The sequence below is a fragment of the Anser brachyrhynchus genome, assembly GCF_964034855.1.
Source record: "Anser brachyrhynchus genome assembly, chromosome: 4".
Classification (NCBI taxonomy): domain Eukaryota; kingdom Metazoa; phylum Chordata; class Aves; order Anseriformes; family Anatidae; genus Anser; species Anser brachyrhynchus.
This window is the reverse complement of record NC_137698.1, coordinates 45,663,251-45,687,378: the sequence shown is the minus strand read 5'-3', so window position 1 is coordinate 45,687,378 and position 24,128 is coordinate 45,663,251. Positions and strand designations below refer to the sequence as shown.

The window sequence follows — 24,128 nt, the reverse complement described above, 5'->3', positions numbered from 1 at the left end:
CTGCATGGCAGCTTGTGGGGCTGGGCGTGCGAGCAAGGTCTGAGGCTGCTCAGCTTCCCTTTCACTTCTGGTTTGAGGGGATACGCAGGGCTTCAGGCACTCGCGGGACCAAGGAGCCACAAGTCTTGTCAACACAAATACTCATGAAACAAGAAGAAAACTCCGGAAGGAAAACAATGAAGCTTGAGAAGGAAATCCAGCCACCTTCTGTCTTGCTGAAAAACTGCAAAATCCTGGATAGTTCTACTTGCACTGGTCTTTTTTAATCAAATGTGTGCTGACCTTCTTGGACAGTAAGTTCTCAGGCATTGGCAAGACCAACAGCATGGCTTTGAGGCTTCACTTTTAAGGAGCTGTATAATGCCAACTCAGCAACATCAGTAACAGTCACCCTTTTCTCTCAGGCCTACTTCCCTGAAAAACAGCAGCTTCAGCTCATACAGACTCCTGCGCCTGACCTAGTGTGAGACCTGCTTTGCCCAACAGAGTTGGATATACTCTACACAGAGAACTGGGGGCTTCAAAGGTTTGGAAAGTTTCAGCACAGTAGCAGGCACCTGTGGTGCAGTTTTAGGAAAAGTGCATTAAATGATATTTGCATAGTAAGGGAGAAATTGCTGCAACTGCCCCCTTAGAAGCCCTAAAAATGTGGCAAGAGTAGGGGAGAGGTTAAGTAAAGCGAGGTTACTGCGCAGCATTGAGGGATTTAGGACATAGCTGTTAAAACCACAGGCTGATATTTTCAGAGTGAGCTGTCAGAACTTGAGTTTTTTATCTGCTTGGACAGCCAACCATCAGTGAGAGATAGCTGCTCTTCTCTTCTCTTGCTCCACACACCTCCTGTGTGAGATCAACAGAGGAGCCAACTTACTTAGCTGAGAGAAAAAACTCTCGCCTACGAGTGGATTCTCATAAAGACTATTCGTTGCTCATTGCCCAGGGTTGCAGTCACATGTCCTGCTCCAAAGAGCTTAAATGTACAACACCATCCACTTTCCACCTTTAACTACCTCTCCACTGCAAATCACCATCCTTAACTGCTGGCACAACCCACACACCTGGCTGGGTCAAAGTAGTCAGCTTAAATCCTTTAAAGTGAAATAAAGCAGTTAGAATAAAACAACTGCTCAAGAGAAAGGAGCAGTTCCTAGGTGCAGCTCTGAAGAAAGTAAAAGACGAGCAGCAATCTCTGGCAGGAGTGCAGGAGTGAGCACCGAGGCAGGCTGCACTCATCTCTGCTGCCGGTTCAGCCACAGCGAGAGGAGATGTCTGACCACAGCCTCCTGAGATCAGAGCATGAATCAAGCTGGGAAATCCCCCGTAAAGTTGGTGGGATGGCTTTAAATATTTCTTTGCAGCCAGGAAGTGTTCATTGCTTTGCTCCCTGCAGTTTGTCTTACTTCAGGCTGTACCTGGTATTCACCTCGGGCTCTTCCCTTTCTGTCTCTGCGTTCTTCCCATGCTTAGCAGTACCTGGGCAAGAGAAGGAGCAAGAACCAGTAGTGCCAGTAAAAAAAAAAGAAAGGGAACCACAAAAGACTCCAACCCCTACAAATGGATTGCTGCTCTGTAATATCCACATGCTTCAACATTGTCATGAACGTTGGAAAATTATTTTGCTGGCTAGGTTCCTCAGGGCTTTGGTTTTGCCCCCTCAGCTTTTAGACTGAGGTGTTTTGATCATATTTTGAAAGAATATTAGCCACTTTGATATTTAGAAGGGTACATTTATTGTGAGGTATGTAAAATGTTAATCATATCTGTAGTACAGTTCCATTTTACAGACCATACGTTCAGAGCACACAGATGATGAGTGCTTGAATATCTCTTTGTGATAACAGTGATTAGGAGCTACCACAGAAGACAATTCTTGATGATTACCTGAGCTTCCCCTGGTGAGCTCTAGAGGGCACACAGCATTTAACTTCCACAGAAAGCAACTCTTCCAGAACTACTTTTGGTTTTGTGAAGTTCACAGACATGTTTCTGAACCATTACCATCCTTATTATGTTACATCATTACCAACATTTTCTAAAATTGGGTATTTTGGTTTTCACTAATTATGCTTTTTTAAGGAAAGAAAAAAATAACCTTTTGGAAAAGTCATTAAAATGAAACCCAGTCAAATTTTAGAGATGCATGCTTTGTGAAATCAATCATTAGAGAATATTAAAAATTTCATGCACTGATATAGGGCAAAGTATATCCCTTCTATGTGTAAAAACTTTCTTAAGTATAAAAATAGGAAGAAATAAAAATACACAATATCCTATTTACACATTGTACTACAATTAAAGCAGAAGCTAATTAAAAATTTAGAATATTAACTCTTTGTAAATTTTGACTGACTTCCTCAGTTTCCTCTGCTGGGATAGTTAAAGCATTTGACGTGGAAGCAGCACCTACAGATGTAACAAAGGCAGCTGGTTGCTCAATGTAAATTTTAGCAGCTTGCAGGAAAAGGAGAGAGCACATCTGTGCTCATAATTTCCATATAATATATGAAAAGTAGTAGTCAACATCATTCTAGCTGTGTCCTCCAAGAATAAGAAATTCCTTAGGCCTGTTCTCTTCCTTTTGAAAATTGCCATACCCATTCAGGATTTCACTTGTTGAGATCAGCTATGCATCAGATTAAAGATATTTTCATTTCCCTTTTGTATCCACCTTGCTGCCTTTAAAGCTGCCTTTACTCTTTTTGCTCTATGATACATCTCTGTGCTATTTTAATTCCTAGGCTTTTGCTCTATGATACATCTTTATGCTATTTTAATTCCTAGGCTTTAACAGCTTTTTGTGGTTAATTATTTATAAATGGTTGCATACTTTTTATAGCAACTCAGTGTCTCAGCTGGGAGCCAGAATAAAAGTGTGACCAGCATATGCTTTGTACATGACTGGAACTAAAATTCCCATGTAGATCAATGTCATGCAGCTAAAAAAAAATAAACATGCTATTTTGTCCTCAAAGGGTTATGCTATGAAGCCGTGGTTATACGTGCACAGCGAGTTTTATTAAATTATGCGTTTAACAGCCAAAGCAAAAACCTATCTTTGGCCCAAAACTATCACTAAAGCCAGAGCACGTTATGGAACCAGAGAAGAAACGTGAGATGTGGAAACCAACAGCTCCCAGCAGAGCCAAGGGCATTTTGCAGTTAGGCTTCTCCAGGTCAAGAGAAGAAGCACGAGGCAGAACAACTCCACATTAACACACGTTTCCATTACAGAGCAGCAGCCATTTCCAGCTCCTGAAGGCCTGCTCCACGGTCTTTTGATCAGCCACACGCTTTGGGCTTGCCACAGCATAGATTCATGGCCAAGAAATAGCTGCTTATCCAACAGCTGGGTAGGAGCCCTGTGCAGAGTCCCAGCGGTGCTGTCGATACCATTTGTGAGCTCTTGGCTCTCCCTGCATTTCATTGGGAACCAGCAACAGCGGGCACACCTACAGCATGTCTCAGTGCATTTACTGCCAAATGCTAATTCAGTACTAAATGCATATAACTACTTAAAATAATAATTTCAAGGCTGGTTGCTGGAGTCATTCACCTGTGATTGGTGAAAGCACAAATATACACCATAAGCAATCGTGGAAAAAGGTTTTAAGCCAGGATTTACAGCCAGATGCCAACACCACGGAGTCATATTTTGACGGGAAATGAATTCCAGAGTCTAGGGGTTAAACACATGCTTCATCCCCTTGGGTGGGCATTTTGGACCTCAGATTCTTGCTTCGCTAAGCCTAAAGAGCAGATCCATAGAAAGAAGTCGATTTCTTCATTTGAATTAAGGAGGACAAACTGGTTCAGATAAATTTAAAAATCATTCCCTCCAGCAAAGGAAAGCCATTTCAGCTAATATTTCCCCAATTTATGATAAAGCACTTAATTCGTTTCAGAAAAAGTCCTTTACAATTTGAGAAAGAAGAGACCTGAGTTACATAATTTGTAATCTAACCCATGCTAGGAATATATTTGAAATGGGAATAGAAATCAGGCATATAATTTTTAAAGACTGTTTACTGCAGAACTAGGTTATTCTGTTATGTTGCATATGATTTTAAAGGGTTTTTGCTCTCTTAATTTGGTTTTGTATAATTCTTAGTTTTTTTTCCCTCTAAATACCTTAGGATTTTTTTATTAAAATCTTACCCACCTAAGACTAACTGACAAAGAATTTCTGGTCTAACAAGCAATGGGATGAACAAAGTTTTGCCATGAAAACAACAAGTCTTTTGTTACAGATTTTTTTTTTTCAGCCTCTTAAACTCTTGCAGCTTTTGTAAGCCGTTAACAAACCACCAGTTCCTGAGCTGACAAACAACACTTACAATCGTGCAGCTCCCTAAGAATCGGTGGTGCCTTTCCACTACTCAACACCCCATGAGCCGATCTCCCGAGCCTAAACTCTGAGTGGAATCTGAGCCAGATCTCTTAAAACTGAACTGCATTAATTCTGCGTTCTGCCTCACACCCCCTATGGTAAGAGGTGGTTTATTAGTCACAAAGCATACTGCACCAGTGCAAACACAAAAAGAACACCTGCCTTTGTCAACTGCGTGGATATAATTTAAAAATAAAGAGGGAAAAAACCAACAAAAATAGCTTCTAGCAATAGCTTTTTTTCAAACTATTTCCAACTTCCTTTTTTTAACTCAAATTTTACCCCCTAAAAATCACCCAGTATTTTAAAAGCATAGCTGGAAACCCAGCCACCAGCAGCGGCTGAGACCCACCTAGCAGAACTGCACTGTCTCTAGAATGAGAGGTCCCAGATGCTGTGGAAAAAAAGTGCTGGCACTGTTACTCGGGAATTAAGTTTGAGATTAGAGATAATCTTGCCCCAGTCCCAAGAAGAGAGCTCCATAAGGCAAGGTGCATGATAGGGGGTTAAAACATGTACATACTGAGACTACAGCAGAGAAATGCTTAAACTTTCGCTCAAATCTGATGCAGCCAAAACATCTGCCTGTCACCCCATAAACATCCCTACACTTCTGTTCCCTTTACGACAAAGGAATGGAGCTTTTAAGGAACATTTAATAGCCAGCAGCTGTTTGGCTGTCAAATGCCACATCTGGAGAAGCTGTGCCGTTAATGTGAACAGAAACAATTATTCTTTAATAGTTTTGCTTAATTTTAAGAATTACACAAATCACAACAACAAAAGAGGTGCAGTGGAAACACATCTGGTTTCTCAGAAAAGAAGCCAAAAAAGGGCACAGTGATTAATTAAAGCTGCATCTCTAGTTTGTTCTGTCTCACTGAAGGAAGAAGTAAGGCTACTGATATCCAGGTACTTAGTGCTTTTCCAGCCTTTGGCTATTCCCCTCAACAAATATGGGACGTGCAAAAAGATGGCAACTAGCTGGTTCACATCAAATGCCATTAGATGTCAGTTATCGCACAGCTCTGCGTCCCTCTGTGCGTGAAGGTTCCTGCTCTTTGGGACTGCATTTCAATAGTGCCTCCTCACTTCTGTACACCATAGCCTGCACATCAAGAAAAGAACATCGTTCCCCTTTCACTTGGATCTTCTGCTTAATTACACTACCAAAACCATAATGAAATTTCTTCCTGATGGACAGAATTTGGGACGAGTTCAAACCCCTGGAAAGTCAATGAAATGATTTTCACTAATTTTGCTGGGCTTTAAACGAGCTGTGAGTGAGTTACTGCTTCTCCAAAGAGACAGTCATCTGTAACTGGAGCACCCAGACTCATCACCCAGGGCTCGTGCAACTGCGTGTGGATCACTGGTGCAAAGGGAATTGAGGTTTTGCCATGAAAATCAACAAAATGGAAAGCTCAGCCAAGCAGAGCCACCGACTAGCACATGCTTCCTGGAGCAGATGAATTCCTCCACTGACATGCACACATGCAGAAAGATGGTGGGAGATGGCAGGAAAGCATTGAAAGAAACAAAAACTAAGAGTTAACAACAAGAAGGAAGACAAATCTAAAGCAGAGCAAAAATAAAGAATGTTTTCAAGTGCCTGCACTTTTCTTATTAAGACCAATAGCCAGAAAAGCTTGAACCCCTTTTAGGACACTCTCCTAGCCCCAGCAGGCACCTTTTTGAAACAGTCACCCTCCCACAGCTCTTTCTAAGCTGGCTGCGCACTCCAGCGTGAGCACCAGGTGTCTATTCAGACCCTGCATGCGCTCATTTCTGTGGAAAGCTGCAATCCTGATGCAGTTATATGTTTGAGGTTTTTAACTGGTGCTTTACACCACTGATCTTTCTCTTCCTGAATCAGGCATCACCACAAACCAAACAAGACCTATGCACTGCCCCTTTTGCCTCCGAGCTCACCCTTGGGCAGGATGTGGATGCGTCACCAAGCCTCACAGATCTGGGTTCACAGCTGGGCTGCACCCTTGGAGGAAAACAAGTCCGTGATTCATTTGGGTCAGTTTCACCCCTGTGGACCTTCACTATTGTCAGTTACCTACTAAGGGCGCAAGCAGAACAAACCGGAGAACACCATTAGGAAATTCAGCCAGGAAATTTAACTTACAGTAGCTGATGGAGGACAACCAGCCCTGTTAAGTCAAGCCAACTTCTTGCCTGTGGTAGCTGTTAGGCAGCCAAAATGAAACAGAGGAAGCTCGCTGCACAGCTGTCTGCGTCACAGATCCAGGGCTTGAACTGCCAGCAACTGGCACCTGGTCTCACCAGGGATGCCAGCACCAGGAGGGAGCCTTGACACCTCCCTCCCCTCGCAGAGACATGCTAGATTCAAACTACACTAGCACCACAATGTCTTGAATAAATGGGAAATCCCAAGGGATTTCAATATCCAGTTATTTCTCAATAAACTAACTGGAACAAAAAATGCTCCTTTCAGGAAGAAAGAAGGGTAGAGTACTACTCTGTAAACTTCACAAAACAATCTACACTTTCCTTAATTTTTTTTTCCTCTCTCACATACGCACATTATGCTTAATTCTAAAGCTATCTTTCAACCATTCTCAGCTACCTGGATTTTTTATTTATTTATTTATTATTTGGTCAGAGTTTGTCTTACTGAATACAGCTGTTCATTGAAACATTCAGCATCATTTGTTGTCTTAAATCTCCTCATGACTCACCAACAGTCTTAGAAACGGGTCGTCACAGTCACAGACTCATTGAAAGCTGTTAGCAATATTGTGACCTCTCTATGTGTATAAAGTATCTCTCCTTCCTACAGTACAACCTCTTTTCCTGCCATTATCAGTAGAACTAGTATTACTCCACAAAGAAGCAACATGCCCAAGGAGGCTGTGAAATCTCCATACTCAGAAATATTAAAAACTTGCCTAAGCAGGCTGAGCAACCTGACCTCAGCCCTGCTGGTCCAGGCGACCTCCGTGTCCCTTCCAACCCACACTATTCTGTGATCCTGCTCTTCTCAGTACAAAAAAATGCCTATGTTTCACTTGTTTAACCAGAACTGATACAGACCTCCGCAGGACAGATTAAAGTAGGGGAAAAAAATGTATTAGTCTGGGTCTCTGAAAGAGAAATTGACTGACAAATGCAGAAAATACTTGATTGTATAGTTCCAAAGCATAATGTAAATTAATTTAAAAATAAATAAATAAAGGGAGAAGCTTCTCCACATAGAGTTAAGATATTTTAATACCTTTCCATCTCACCACACTGATGGAGACACGATTCAAGGAGATCCTCTGCCTCTTTATTCTTCCTTTTGAGCTGCTCAGAGTGAATCTGTTAGAAACAGAGGGGAAAAAAAAGTACACTTAGAGGGAAACAAAAAGGTTAATAATCTAGGAAGAACAATTTAATTGCATGATCACAACAAGAAGAGATCATAAGATCTTGCCTGCATTCCTGTTTTCTTCTTTACATACAATAAATGGCTTACATGTAGGCCAGGAATCTACTTTCTCCTTCCCACCATCATCTCCTCTTAAATCCACCACTCTAGCAGGGACAGTTTTGCAAGGGCAGAAGGACTATCACTCTCCAGCTGTGGTAGCAGGAATCTCCCCAAGGAGCAAAGCTGTCAGTAGCCACAAAAATACTGGAAGTGTTGTGAAAGGCTTTTATTATTATTATTCATCGTAAAAGAACCAACTATTTTAAATACTCTAGAGTTCACATATGTCCTCAGATTGACCTGAAAATTCATATGCTTCATGGAAGTATACAGTAAGACTATTACTCCAAATTTAAGAGAATGAGTAGTGAGCCTGATACAGATCACTTGAAGAGAAAAAGAAAAGGAAGCTCGTGTAAGTTATTGTGCACAAGTGCATTGTTCAAGTATACAAGCTTCTAACAAGCTTCCCTCTCTTCAGGGCTAGTTACTGTCTAGCACTGCATTTCCAAAGAGACGAAGGGGAAAAAAAAAAAAAAAAAAAACACCCTTCCCAGAGAAAAGGACACACATTAGGGTAACACTAAGTAGTTCATGTATAAATAATTCCTTCAGATGAGAACATGAAATAAGCAAACTGTGTATGTTGTGAAGTACCATAACCTCTACATCACAAGCTGGAGAACAGATCGTACAGGGACTGAGCCAATGGCACAGGGACTGAGCCACTGCCACCTCACCCCCAGGAGCCATTCTGCTGCCTGTGCTGCAGGCCAGGGACAGCACTGGGTGAGTTTCTTCAGGATACATGGGACACCCCATCAGAAAAGGAGTCCAGAAGTGTTATTATACACTTTAGATCAAAGTGTCAAAGCAATTGCATTATTATAGTTGTTGGAGTTAGAAAACTGGGAGATTAGAGCTTCATCTTGACCTAAGAGATTTCATAACGCCTGGTGGAAGGATAACAACGTGACCACTGGAATAAAGCGGGAAGCGATCATGGAACCTGCCATTTATAACTAAATAAGTTTTCAATTACAAGCCATTCTCTTTATTGGTAACATCAACTTAATGTGAAACCACAGCTGAACATTTTATAGAAACCATGCTGCTTCATCTACATGCAGAGCAGAAATGTAAAATAAAAGTTTGCCAGGAGAAGATCTGAGGTGTTTGGCATTCCACCCCTGCTTAATTCTCCTTTCCAGCAGACATTTCACACATTTTAAATGCATCTGGTAATCACTAATTACAAGGATCCTATTAAGAAAAAATGTAAATTCAGTTTCATATGCAACTTGATTGTCTGAGTTTTATGACTGTCTGTTTAATCATAACAAAAACATGTTGAAGTATGGAAAGCTGTATTCATTTGATTTTAATGGGAGCTCCAGACATTCGGTACTAATAAGAATTAAGCCTTATTTCAGGATGCCTACACTTGGCGTTTAGGTGTCTAGCAAAATACCAATTTTGAAAAATGTTGACCTAGAATGAACACTCCCAACCTCCATCTAAACAAAAAATAACATGAACACACTAAACCAAATCTGGTCTGAAAAGGAAAAAATGAAAAATAAAAAAAATAAAAACACACAGAAAAACCCACCACCACCAGCAGAATTCAGACCACTATTTCATCCCTAATGCATCCCACTGGGCTTAGACATTTCAGCATCCTCAGACCCATATGCCAAGTTACGCACAATATGACATCCCCCATGCTGAAAAAATAAGCCGTGTTAAAGCGATGCAGGTTAGAACTGACAATAAAGAGGATTCCTACGCTGGTAAAGTTTATGCAACAACAAGTGAAGAAAGCTTTGGGGAGGAAAAAAGTGAAAGATTCCTTGTGTGACTTGCTGGTTCTGCAGCAACAGATCAGTGCAGGGGGACGTGCTGGGGAGTGCTCTGGGCCCTGCGCTGGCTGCTCTGGGTTCTCTGTGGCCCTGCCCTGCAAAAGAGCTGTTAAAGCTGACAATTCCCAAATCAGTGCTTGGCCCAGCTGAAGACCCAGCTATCACAGAGCAGCAGTTCTCCAGAAGTCCTGCTGCCACCACCTGCTGGGGGCGGGGGGATCCCTCCTGCATGGCTTTGCAAAGTCCGTGGTACGCATCTCCTGACTCTTAGTCATATGCAGATTTTGCTGCATGCCCCACAGCGCCGGGCACCCTGATTTAATGCATGTTTTCACAAGCGGGTCCAGCTACCAGAAGTCATTTCATTGCCATAGCACAGGAGTCCATCCTCCCTCTTCTAAACAGTCCAAGCTGTGGGGAAAAGCAGAGCTCCCTGCAGTGAGAGCTGGCGCGATGCACACAGCAGAGCATGGCCAACCAAGCAGCACTGCAGCACGGCCACCTGCTTTGATTTGCCTTTGCTATTCTCCAAACGAGTTTTGGAGACTGTGTTGATGCCACGTAACGGCATTGCCTTTCATTTCTTACGGCTTTGTGCTGAAACGTGTCAGTTCTGAAAGGCCTTTAATTCTTTTTTTCTTTTTTTTTTTTCTTCAAATCATTTTTGATTCTTCACAACAACAACAAAAAAATTACAGCAATGAATCCAACCTGTGTTGGCAGTGCAAACTGTGCTACATCTAAATCTACAGTTACAAACCGAACAAGAGGCATCCAGGTTATTGTACAAAACATGCACGTTTTCATAAAAACAAGTACAAGCTTTTACAACTACAGTATGCAATTTAATGCTGTAGTGTTTTTATTAGATCAGACAAATTGAAGCCAAGCTGGATAAAAATTCAGCTACTTCAAAGAATTAAGGCTACGTAGAAAATAGGGGGGGTTATAATGGTCATGTAAAGGATTGCTCAGAATTACATAAATTTTCTGCTTTCTGTCAAGGCTTTTAAGAACAGGAATGCTCTGAAGTAAAACAGGATTTGTTTTGCTCACAGATTTATGTGTTTTAGCAACAATTGAAGATGTATAGTAAAAAGCATACAAAATTCCTTGGTGCTCTTCTACCAGACTTATCAGTGCTCCAGTGATAATCCAAGCCTTAAGTGCTTCCTAAATATATGTGAACAGGACAAAAAAAAACTCTTTTTGGTTGGAGTACTAATTTGTATTAAAAACAAGGAAGTTTTCCACATGCAGAAAACATACTTGGAAAGAAAAAAAAAACTCCCCACAGAGCAACAAGAACATTAATTCTTATAAAACACTAATTATATTAAAATAAAATAAAAAAGCCACGTAGGCACTCAAACTGAAGCTTCAAAATGTTATCCAAAGCCCATTTCAAAAACATCTGTATCGTGAACGTTAAACCTGCACTGCTCTCACTTTGCCTCCTGCCACATTCTTTTTCTTTCTCCAAATCCAGTGCTAGCTTAAGAGCATCCTATCTTCCTCAACGTTCACTCAATTTTCCCTAAACGCGTTTTGTAATTCACTTGTTCCTCTGTTGTGCCAAAGCAATATTTTGTGGGGATGCAGTGTAAGATGAATCTCAGAACTGAGCAAGCCTAAAGGCCTAAAGGCAGAAAAGGGAAAGAAGATTTTGTCAGGTTTCCCCACACACACACCCTATCCAATGATTCAATTCAACTAAACACCACCATAAACTGACATATTGTCACAATGGAGGGAGCAGAAAACAGCTAGTATGCCAGAAAAAAATGAAGTAAATACTAGAAAACTAGGCACAAGGAACAAACCCAAGAATAAGTTACCTTTCCACTGAAACCCATTTTTTGTAAAGCAAAAGATCCAAGACTAACCGTCACAGACAGGCCAAGTAAAATTACCTCATTTAAGTAATACCCAGATTGCAAAATAGCTCCAAAACAAAGTGGAACATATATAATCATAAATGCTGTTGATAAACAAGCCAGCAGGTTACACACTGTGTGTGGCTGTTGCGTAGGAGGAGTGGGGGGGAAGAAATGGATTATTACTGTAAATGTGATCAAAATGGAAGAGCAACCGAAGAAACAAATAAGCATTTGATGAAAAAGATCCTAAGCAACATATACTGAAACTAAATCGATACAGGAATAGAGCCTTCAGGATTTTTTTCTTGACCCATAACTCTGAAAAAGTCAAAAATACAACATAATATTTCTGTGACATCTTCCTCCCTAGATAGTCCCAGGTTTAATACTCGTAAATAGCACTAGTGTTCAGTGCAGCCAGCCTTCAACCAGCTATTACATGTCTTCCTGCTTTTGCATCCACGCTCTTTGCTGAAAATGCAGCTTCAGTCATGTAAATGCAGCACAAGAAAACCCACAAAGACAGCAAGATCTGCCAGTCCTCTCCTCCCCCCGTTATTTCCTGATAGTGCTGAAACTTCAATATTAGACAGTTTCTAATCAAATATTTAAAATCTAAAATTGTAGTTGTGCGAAAAATAGAAAGTTGTTAGGTTCTTTAGCTGTCTTGCCCAATTAGATTCAGATAAAATGAAACTGGTACCTCCACTGTGTGATGCAGGGAGATTTAACACTGAATACTTAAAACTGATCTCCCCATTAAGTACAATTTTCCTTGGTTATGGTAGCAGTAGAGTCAGAAGAGCAAACATCCCCAAAAACCTAATTCACAAATGCCACAAATTTGTGATATCCAGAACTTGATAAACACTCTATTTAATTTCTTAAAGTAATCTCAAACTGTGCAACAACCGAAATAAATTAAGACCCCGAAACAACCGAAGGCTGTTGCAGTGGACCAGACTGAGGAATGAGGCAATTAGAGGCTGAACGCACTATTTCTACCCAGAACTAAAAGCCTGGTTTTCAGCACGACGTAGATGGGACTCTGGAGAGGCTCTGCACTGCAAGCTGTTTGGCTGCAGTCCAGGAAAGGCAAACGCACAGCGCAATCTCTGCATTCGCTGTCTCGTACGGGAGGTAGCAGGCTGGCTTTGCACAGATAGGCAGCATCTGCCATGCAGCTCTTTGGTCTTACAAGTGCTGGTCCTCCACAATAGGGTGTCTGAAAACGTTTCTATTGACACACACAAACTAGTTGAAGTGGTGGGTATAAATCCTGTTTTTAACTACATGACCTGGTTAGAAAAATCAATACATCACTTTTTTTCTTACATTAAACCAGAAAGGAAAACATTTTACAGACAAGTTATTTCTTTGGAAATTTGTCCATTTAACAATTTCTAAACATCTTCAGATTTAGGTGTAGTTCACAAGATCTTCAAAGTGAGAAAAATATTCCCAGGTGAGTATAAACCCCTTCAAGTAGAAATCAATGGCACAAATATTACCGAAAGCAGCCAGGGTCATGCCCAGAGCACTTTAGCAAAGCTCAACATAAGTCATTCCACACAGATGTCTGCACAGATGAATCTACAGCACAGAAGACAATTTGAAAGGCTTCAAAACATACATTCCTTGCCAAAAATATTATGACTACAATTATAATGTGCAACAGTCACATAAGAAGTGACCAAGAGAAGTCAAATATCATCAAGTTGTCAAAGCCATGCACGACATACCTCAATGTTCTCAGTGCTTTCCTGGATTCCTACAGAGTCACCTTCTTCCCTCCCCTTCCATCACTGGAAACCATAGAAAGAAGAAAATACTGCTAACCTCTAATTATTACAAGGTTATGAGTTGGTGTGTGTGTGTGTGTTAAGCTTTTCTGTTTTGGAGTGATTTACAACATACTAAGAAGTTGCTAGAAGATATATGATGATGTCTGCAACCAAAAACATTGCCTAAAAATCAAAATCTCAACATTTTTCTTCCTGTATTTGAAAACGAATTTTAACTTTCTGTTATTTGAGCCTCTCTGATATTTATATGCAGCCTATCACCGATTTTCAGATACTGCACATATTTCTCCTGAAAGTAAGAAAAATGAGAAGCCTCATTTCTTTACTGGAAAATGTTAGGTTTGACCAACTCCCATCATTGCACAAAGACCTGGGGGCAAAGGCAATGATACTTTGAATGTATTTATTGCCCAAAGTCTACGATGGGGAATCATTGTTAATAGAATATGAATTATTTTATTAAAGATGTACAAAATGCACTGATGAAATAAAATAAAGGCTTCAGCAATAAATGTATTTGATTTGTTTAAAGGTAATTTATCAAGAAATCACAGATCTGTCAAGCAGGGAACTCTGCCAAATATGAAGTTCTTCAGAAGAACACATATAAACCAGGCATATTTCATGCAAGAGCACTGCAGGAAGCCTTCCCAATGGTACTTTACTCCTGTTCTGTATCTAGCTTCAATTAGCATGACAAATTATTTGAGGGTGGGCAAGATGGGAAGGAAATACTTAGCTGTTTGTTAAATGTCAGCTCTAAATTATGCAGTGAAAGAAATCTTTTTCGTTATTATTCACTGTCAAAGTATGGACAGAAATAATTCCAAGAGATAATATGCAGAAGTAGAAAGAAAAAATGCTGCAAGATAAAAGCAAAGATTAATAAATATTATATCCATCGATAGTGCCAGAGATGATTTTCTGAATAATTTTCAATGGACGTCTCCCAACAGTACAACTGTGATGTGAAGGGAAAGAGAAACAATGGAACTTCCTTGTGCAATCCAAGCCAAGAGAGAAAAGATTTAGGATCTATTAAGTCCAGCGACTTTGGAAACAGATCTGTGGAGTACAAATAGGTAACTTGCCACGTTAATAGAAAGATCACTCCAAGGACAGGGTCCACGTGGCTGGGAAGGAAATGAGTTTCTGAGAAAAGTATTGAAGATACAGGCAGACCTACCACAAAAAGTTGTACAGCTGCAAGAGCAGAAGCTTAACACTGAGAAGGTAAGAATCTGATTCAGATGAGGAGCTCAGCTCAGATTTATATAAATTTCACACTGTCCACCTAAGCTTCAAAATCTCAGAACAAAATAAGAAAGAAAAAATGAGCCTATAGAAAACTAGGAACGATCTGACAAGCCCATTCCATTGCAAAAAAAAGCTTGGCACAGTTTGGCTGGCAGGAACACAAGTGCTAAACAGCTCTCAGAGACCTGTGAAATGCTTGTTTCTTTGTATACACTCTACTGTGCCCACACTTCTGAAAACGTGGTACTCTCACTGCTGGAAATTAGAACTCTGCCAGCAGTATGTCTTGGTGCACTAAGGATCCAGCAGCATGTGAAGGGAAGACGACCCTTTACGAAACTCTTTCCCTGGTCTTCTGAGTGGGTTGCTGTGAGCATTTTTTAGTTCTCATAGGTGTACTGACAACTTTTACTTTGGTTTGAGAAAGGGGAACTGGAGCAGAGAGTCCTACAGCTATCCTAGTGTAATGGTTGTGCAGGCCCTCTGGCAGCAAACACCGCTGGCTCTGAAGACAGAAGGGTTAATTCTCACTGCAACAGCTACAAGTACTGCAGCTTTATATTTTATCAGACAAGGAATTAAAACACAGAGAGAAAAAGCATGCGCGTAAGTTTGCTTTCTATTCCTTCTACACAAGCCTCAATAGTCCTCACGGCTCACTCTGTTTATGCCTATTAACCGAAAATGTACCGCTTGAAATTTCTAATGCTGTGACTCCAAGTATTCCTTATTCAGGGTTGAAATGCTTCAAAACTTTTTCTGGGATGCAGCATTGATGGCAATTTACAGCAACATGGCAAGCAAAAACCACCCAGCCCAGAGCCCTGGACCACCCTCAAATGCTACATGGACTACAGAAAACAATTTGTAGCAGATGTGGATAAAGGGCCTTTCTGTTTCCTAATCACAGACCAAGCCAAGGGAATCCTGTGGCTGCTCATCAGGGTCGGTAGCACAGGGCACATCCCAAACTCTATAGAACAGGTAAAATTTCCTAAAGTTTCAGCAGAAATGTTACCCAAGGAAGAAGTGTGGGTCAAACCCAACAGATATGCACCAAATCTTTTTTTAACATTAGATTTACCCTAAAGTAATGGTTTGGCACAGCCCAAATGCTCTACATGGCAATAATGCTTTACTGTTTCTGTACCATTCACTGTCCAGCCTTGTACGAGAAAAGAGAGTACAAGAACTCTGCTATAGCAGAGTATAAATGTGCATAAAATCACATGATTTATACACAATTATGAAGAAAAGAAGAAGTAAAAAAACCTCGTAGAATACCAGGTTTGGGATTTTAAATCTTTTTTGGTAGATGAAAAAGAGGCACATGATTTCATCCTGAGGCTAGGCAGGGACACAGCGGTGCCAGCTCCGAATGCAGCAGTTACTCACCATTGTCAGGCGAGGTGCTCATCTCCGTGTCTGCTAGGTTAGAAGGTACTAGTCTCAATAAAGGCTCTCTGAATCAAATGACAACTAAGCGGTTTGGAGGCAAATATATATCTATCTCAAGGTTTAACCTACACCCCAGGCTTAGGGAAACCCCTTTCTTAAAGTCATTCTAACGGTGGGGACGCATTCATATCTCACAAATAAACACAGCCCACGCAGCTCTACTTGAAAGCAGTGCTTGCAAGAGACCACAGAGGATTCCCTCTCGCTCTTCAGATTACCATGGAACAGTGACACAATGGTACGCCCACTCGCCAGCAAGAGGCATGCAGTGGGAAAAGCGGCGGTCTAGCACGGTGGAAAAGTTGTATCAGCTCAAAAGGTATATAGCACCAGTATTAATCTAGAAGTAGAATAATTTACTGTAAGGAGGAGATAGGTCAGGGACCCATTTCTAGGAATGCATTTTAATTAGAATTTATTCTAAAGGTTTCCCTGCAGAAATAGCGCTCGGTGCAGCCAGCCGCAGGCTCCTCATCAGCAGTGACATTCAGCTCTCTAGCCAGCCAACAAGCACCACGTTCATTATCGTATCTGATTTTCTCGCTGAGGAAGAGGGCGTAGAGAGGTGGAGACTGCACAAACGTCTTCCCCTCCGCCCAGACAAGAAGTGATGTAGCATTTTCAGGAGCACACTATTCATTTCAGGCTGTAGCCCATTGCACCTAGGAGCTCATTAATCAAGTTTCGCAGATGATAAAAATTAACACTGTCATTCTGTTATCTAGAAATGAAAGATTCATTATAAGTATGTTCAGAAAAGGTTCATCTTTAAGCATGACTTGTATTGGTTTCAGTTTTTACGACAACAAAACCTGCGCAGCCGTGCACCAAGGAGAGGATACCTTTCTAGCATTTTTAGGAGGCTGCTGTTGTCTTCTGCACTGGAGATACCAGTGATTTAACTGCCCTGGAAGCATTTTCATCCTCCTAGCAGAAATATCACAGTTGCTCAGCAGAGTAGGGTATATCTTTCTCTGTCAAACCATTTACCCTCTGCCTCTCACATGCACACACACAATAATCATTTGCAAATTCGTGTCCAATTCCCTGTTGAAACAAAACTATTTGCAGCAGGCATTTGCAACTATAGCAGAGGAGAACAACAGACTAGGGTCAGGATGTGGGAGACCAAGGCTCAACTCTTTCTCCTGCCTGAAGGGAGTTTAACTGTGTTTGCACCTCCTGGATAAGTGTTTTAACTGCTGGAGTTAGAGCAATTTCTCTATTCTTTTGCAGTAACAGTCTTCACTGTGTGTGAAGTATTTGCTGTTGGTTTGTTGGGGAAAATGTTAATGACTTTAGCTTGACGGTTCAGACTTTCAGACTTTTGCCAGAGTTCAGATTTACTGTCTATCTGGTTAAAAAAAAAAATTTTAAAAAGCTCTAATATCTTCCTCCTCTCAGAACAGCAGCCTACTCACTCAGCTTTACATCAGCCCACTTTTTCTTGCTCTGATCACTAGTTTAGTTATATATAAGTGCTTATAAAAAGCAGAACAGCCTCCTCAGGGGAGGTTGAAAGCAACCCACCAGCAAAAGCTCAGTAGCAAGCCGTTAGAGCACTATCTTTGAGACAAATGACATGTACCCAGATCCTTCCAAGCAGCAAAAGAAATTGAAGCCAAGAGATACGCATCTGAGGGGAAATGCTTCTTCCACCAGCTAATGAAGTAACAAGGGAATAACATCTCTTCTTCCTCAGTAATGCCTTCACAAAAAATACAGCAAATCTAGCCTTCTATGTTTTTTGGCTTTCTCTGCACTAAAACACAGCTTTTGACTTTGGACTGACCAACATGCTTAATCGCTATGGGACTGGACATAGTTCAGTGGGTTGTTGTTGTCATTTTGTTGACATATGTCAGCTAAGCAACAATGATAGAGCTAAATTAAATCTTTCCATGTGTACTGTTCCTGCATTTAATATCCATCACCTGTTCAACTGCACTGCTGTGGTTTCTTCCAGAGAGACCAGGAGTAATCAGATCTCTTCTAGTCCAAGACCAGGTAAAGCTGGGACAGTTAAGCCTTAAAGATCAGGTGCCTTCTTATCTGGAAGGCTGAAAAAAAAATAGAAGTAGCCAAATATGCCACTCCTCAAAGAAAATGTAAAATGTTTACAAACATTTCTAAGTCATTCCAAAGAATCCAAGATGAAAATGTGGGCTTTTCCCATCCTGTTAATGCCAGTTTAGCAGCCACCTTGGCTCACACAGTCTGTTTCATTCTGAACTCTGAATAAACACTAGTGGCATGAACATAATGCCATTTTCACCACCACAAGGTAGGCACAACAAAATGTTTTGTGGAGGCAGAGAAAAGTAGTCAATGGAAAAATTGAAGGGGGAACCCTTTCTCTTAACCTCCAGTGGAAAATCATGGGGGTAAAGCAGAAATCACACATGCATCTTTTTACCTGACCTCCCTGCTCCCCCATTCAGAAGAGGAAAGCCCCTTTGGCTACATCATAACGTGCCTGAATAATAAAAAATTCATTGCTTCTCATGCATACCCAAGCCACTTATCTATAGAAAGTCCAGATTGGATGGCTGCCATTCAAATTATTTTATCGTCCACTAAAGAACTGTTCATGTAAGGGCTTTCCATATGGGAAAAATAAGGAAATGAGTTAGAGAAAATTTAATATAATGTAAAGACAGCAGCTTAAAGTACCGGATCCTAGGTGACTTGTAAAGGGCTTAATTGCCATGTAAGTATTATTGAGAAGAGAAGACATCGCTACAAGGAAGAACAGAGATTGGAAAAAGAAAAAAAAATCAAAGTGCTCAAAACAGTTTAGAACTCTGCTATTCTGGAAAAGAAGCTGAATACAGATCTGCCGTACAGGAAGTTTCTGAGACTTAGTTTTTAAGTTTATACTTTGATACCACACTTAGGGCATTAAGAACTCATCCTGCTGAACAAAGGCAGCTTGCTGTTGTCGACATCAATGTTACTCACTGGCTGTCTACAGCTGTCCTCCTCTTTTTGGTGCATGAATGAGAACCACTCCCACGCACTTACATTTTTGTCAAGCTAAAACACTCTTCTGCTTCACTCACAGAAATAGATTGGTTGCTATCATCATTTTTATTTGTATATTTTTTAAACAGACTCAGATGCCCCAAATCAAGAAGCAACAACACAAGGCAGTCAGTCCTAGCTGTCATGTTTTTGATGAAAACTCAGTTAATGGTGTGGGTGCATCTTGTCCACACTTGATACAGAGTTGAAATACATTTTTGTGCTCACAGAAGTGACCTTCCTGGAGAGGAACATACTGCTAGCCAGTTCTAACCTAAATGTTAGTGAACAGCTTTGATTTAGGTTTGGACTCTGTCGGGTTTTGCCTGAGATGTACAAGAAGTCAGAGCACTTCCCACCGACTCTATTCCTGCTCCTTGTGTGGCTTACTGCTTAGCCACAAAAGAAAGACCACCCACAACAAATTCTCCCTTCCTTATGGAAAAACTGGAAAGGCCACAGCTACTTTATGAGGTCTTGGATGGTGATTCAATCAATTCTTTATTATTACTCAAATATATTTTTATGGATTTTCCCTATTTCACTGGATTTTCATGAAGAAGTTCAGGAAGTTGATACGTTAGCAAGGTAAGGAGAGATGACAGCAATGGTCTCACTTCCATCCAACCACACAGCTCTTTATTTGTAAGTCAATTGCCACCTCAGATTATGATCGAGAGGGATGTCAGTGCTCCTCATCCCCAAGTCCAACATCTTCCCTGTAAACTTCTACTGCAAGTGTACAGCCTGGTCCTTTTTGAAATTAGTTGGTATGCTTCCATGTTTTTCCAATGGACCTGGTCTTTCACCTCCACCTCTACAACACTGAGAGCAGTAGCCAGAAATTGAAAACAGGCTTTAAAGCAGGCCAGGAGAGCATTACTTCCCTGACATTTGTCAGTTCCATGACCTTTAAGTACACAGTTTAGCATCAGGGAAGTTTGAATACAAATCCCTTTTTCTGGCCAAAATGTCCGCCTTTTTCCCCAGCTGGTTGTCCACCCATTGGCTTCAGCCACTGCGGTTTTTCTTACTGAAATATTGCAGTGTTTAAATTTTGTCTTGAAGTGGAATTAAACCTGATTTTAGGCAATGTCTGAATCCTCCATGAAAAGAATTTCTCTGTCTACATAAGCTTCAGAAAGATTTCTTTCCTATCCACACAGAGTTTAACCTGCTTCCCAATTAACAAGAGAGAAAAGTCAACTCTGAAGCCGTAATAAGTTTCCCACACTACACATCACTGAAGTTTTAAAGCAACATCTACTGGTTTGTTGGAAACATGACTTTACCCCACAGGGACCGTTAGGTGTCTTTTGGATGAGACAAAGCATTTGCTTCCAGATTCAGGGGCTGCCAAAAACTGCAAGTTCACCTGAAACATTGGATGCCTCCAAAGTAAAGTCCAAGGACAGACTGCAAGACATTCAAGGCTGAGCTGAAGATAGTGGAAAAAATGAAGGATTGTCACAAACACTATTGCTGCCCACCCTAAGGGTAAGGCACACACTCATTATGCTATGCCATGTTTCTAAAATAGATCATACAAAAGTGTTTTAAAATGACTAAAAAATACTTAAATACTTAAAAAAAAAAAACTAGCCACTCTTCACTGCGTTTGCTTGTTGCTCTGTACACAGGGATCATCCTGAAATTCAATCACAACAGAGGTTTTGGTCACATTAATTAAAGCATTATTGGAACCTGATGATCATGGTTAGGAAACTCTAGAAAGATACTGAACAGGGCAATACAGAATAATATCAAACAGTACTGCACAAAAAAAGCCCCTCCATTGAACAGTTGATAATGACAGGCTAAGCTTACTAACATCACTCTTATAGGTTGTAAATTGTCAACTGAGCAGATGACATACGAGAGCCTGAGTTAAAAAAAAAAAAAAAAAAAAGAAAAGGAAAAGGAAAAGGAAGTAAGGTCTGATGTACCCGGTAAGAGCTAGCTGTTTGCTATTGCCCAGATAGCTTAATAAAGGAAGATACCTTCTCCTGGGCCATGCTTGCAGCTGACCAAGGGCAAACAGTGGAAATAAAGGCATCTCATAGGAGGTAGCCTGGTTGTTGGTGGACAGGAAGAAAGGCACTTTGCAGCAGAGGAGGATGGTGAATGGTGACATGTCCACTACATTTCAGATGAGAATTGTACTCTTTCTAGGCTCTCTGAAAGACCTGATGACCTTTTTTTCACAACCACTAATACTCATCATAACAGACAGAGGAAGTCCCCTGTCCCCCCCAGAAAGCATATGAATCTAATTTTCCCTTTTTGTAAAATCAAGAATAATATCTGCTTACAATTTCACTATATGGTTTTGCAAGACATACAAGTGTGTGTGGTAAAGCTAATACCCACATTAGAGGGAGAGTTCTCTCACTGTTAGAAGCCAGATCCAAACATTTCTAATACAGCTCCCCATAACATATGCACACAGACAACAACAACAAAAAAATCTATCAAAGCAAGCATTCCCATACATCACCCTACAAGAAAACTGCCTTAGAGCTGTTTCCTGTTACTAAAAGAAAGAACTATAAAAATGAAGGAACTCCTGAACTTAGGTTGCTATTTCCACCTCATATGACCTGAATTTTATGGAAGCCGTATCCCTGTGCTATTCAGATTTGCTCATAAAACATAGACAGAGGCAGTGTATAAGCATTGGGGAACAATCAAGAGCAAGGTAAAAAATTCTTTGAACACTAAAGAAAAAGGTTGTTAAAATGATTAATTTTTTAAATGTTGTAAGGAAAAGCCATTTGCTGTAGTGGAGATAAGGTTGCTTTTTTTTTTTTTCTCCTCTAAGAAAAAAAAAAAAAAGCCAAGTGCTTGGAGCACTAGGAGACTATAGCAAGCAGTTTTACTTCCTCTATGTACTTCCCCTGCAATCATGACCTAAAAAAGTCAAGTACAGATTACTTTACAAAGTAAGGATAAATATATTACCTATTAATTATAACCTCACTCTAAACCTTTGCAATACCTCTCTGAGCATCCTATTTTTCAAGAAGCCTTAAATCACAGTAGAGAGCAAGTTAGTCCAATAAATGTTCCATTACTGTCTTACAAATGCTAACAAACATTCAGCTTTAGTTCACCATAATTTCTCTAAAAGGCATACTGAACTTCTACAAATCAGACAGATTTAATCTATATGAGAGTATTATTCAAACAAGACAAATGGAGTACTAGTTTCAAAATTTGAACCCCAGATCCGTGTGGGTGTTGCACTGTGGTGGAGCTTAGCAGCAGCTTCTGCTCAGCATCACGTGAGACAGTCTAGGTCGCTGGACCGACCCTAAGACAACCTCAGCTGCACTGTGTAAATGGGAAGCCCAGTGTTACTCATTTAGGACCTTCCCTGGAGCAGCCTGACCTGTACTGGCCAAGCTGGTCAGCTCTCAGACCCAGAGTGACTCCAGACTGACCCACCTGAGTGTATCTGCACCACGCTGCTCTGGTTTGCGATGCAGGGTTTGAGTTTTTCTATCCTGTGGAGCAGCCCGGCTCTTTTGGTCCTGTTGCCCTAAGAGGACCATAGCTAAGCAAATGAGACATTTTAGATTATTGCTATAAAACTCAGTCTTTAGCACCTAAATACCTTTGAAAAAAGGTAAAGCCCAAAAGTAGTTTGGGGATTGAGCTGTCTCTAGTCTCCCATTCATCTCGGCAGATGTTCCTCACTGTTAGAAAATGACTCCTGAGGTTATGGTTTCAGAGCAATGCCCCTTAAAAGCATTCTTCCTAAGGAAATCCCCTCACCTTCAGCTAAGGCTATTTTTTTAATGTTCTTTCTCTAAAAGCATTAGTCAAAGGCTATGGGAAATTGTACAACTTTGTGGCTTTTATTAACTTATTTCCTTTACAGCAATAAGCTGTAAAACCAGTAGTGGGACTCTTTTTAAATTCAAGTGTTACTGTGGGGCCTTCAGCAACATCATGGTTCCTTTTCAATGCTTAATAACCACCGCATCTCTACATGTAACCACCCCCTTCCATATGATAATGAAGATATTGATACGACTTGCTTTTAAATGGTGCACTGGGGGGTGGGGAGGAAGAGGTATTTTAGATAACTTAGAAATTGGAATTGCTGAGTTCTGTTTAAATGACAGATAAAACTAGAAAGGGTCAAGAATATAATATGCGTGTGTGTGTGTGTATTTATATATATGTGTGTGTATATATATATATATACATATATATATCTCATAGAGTGGCTCGGGTAGGAAGGGACCTTAAAGACCATCTAGTTCCAACCCCCCTGCCATAGGCAGGGATGCCACAATATAAATATATATTTATATATTATCTATAAATATTTATATATATAAAAATAAAAGGAGGTATTTCCAAGTCTGGAAGCAGCAGAGAGCAAGCCATCTCATGTAGCACAAAGGTAGATGTCACCAGCAGGACAGGAGAGTCTGTATTACAGAGCCTGTAGAAGCTCTCAGGTAAATACTGAAAATAAGGAAGGAAATCTGGAGCTGAAAGGGGAAGCAAATCAATTGTCCTGTGAATACACCCGAAATGCCTGCATATCTGTATATGCATGACATGGCTGGACAAAAGGCTATTGCAATTTTAAATTTCCATCTCCTGTATGCACACACAGTCTTGAAAGGTGATTAATCGAGTCGCAGCATCACTCCAGATCACAGAATGTGGTAGATGAGGGTTTCAGAAGATGGCAACTTAAAGCAACGTGGGCTAAAACAGCAGTAATACAGACAGAGATACTCAGATCTGTAGTGAAAAAAATTCAAAGCATTTTTCCACGCCAGAGTAAAGAAGAAATCAGAGCAATTAAATTTTGAATCCAAACATACACAAAACCCCAAACCAGATCATGCTTCTTGCTGAACAGATCCTAATATTCATTACTGGGAACTCACAAGCTTTTATGCACTGTTTTTGGGGGGTTTTTTTGTTGTTTCTCCCCACAGCCCAGCCCTATAGATCTTCAGAGATTCATAACTGCTGAGTAATTTT

General features: G+C 40.6%; 1 protein-coding gene across 3 annotated transcripts in view; it reads right to left on the bottom strand.

Annotated features, from left to right (window-relative positions):
- The window catches only part of TNIP3 (TNFAIP3 interacting protein 3), a 94,379-nt gene that overhangs the window by 43,483 nt on the left and 26,768 nt on the right, over positions 1-24,128 (bottom strand). Inside the window, exons 1-2 of one of the 3 annotated variants that reach the window (XM_080588729.1) lie at positions 16,032-16,079; positions 7,635-7,720 (exon numbers count right to left, since the gene is read on the bottom strand). In XM_080588729.1, the coding sequence (XP_080444855.1) occupies positions 7,635-7,720; positions 16,032-16,034 (89 nt within the window). In that variant the 5' untranslated portion in view covers positions 16,035-16,079. Of the gene's footprint in view, positions 1-7,634; positions 7,721-16,031; positions 16,080-24,128 lie in introns of those variants that run through there. The other 2 variants (XM_080588728.1, XM_080588727.1) reach the window with 2 other exon arrangements.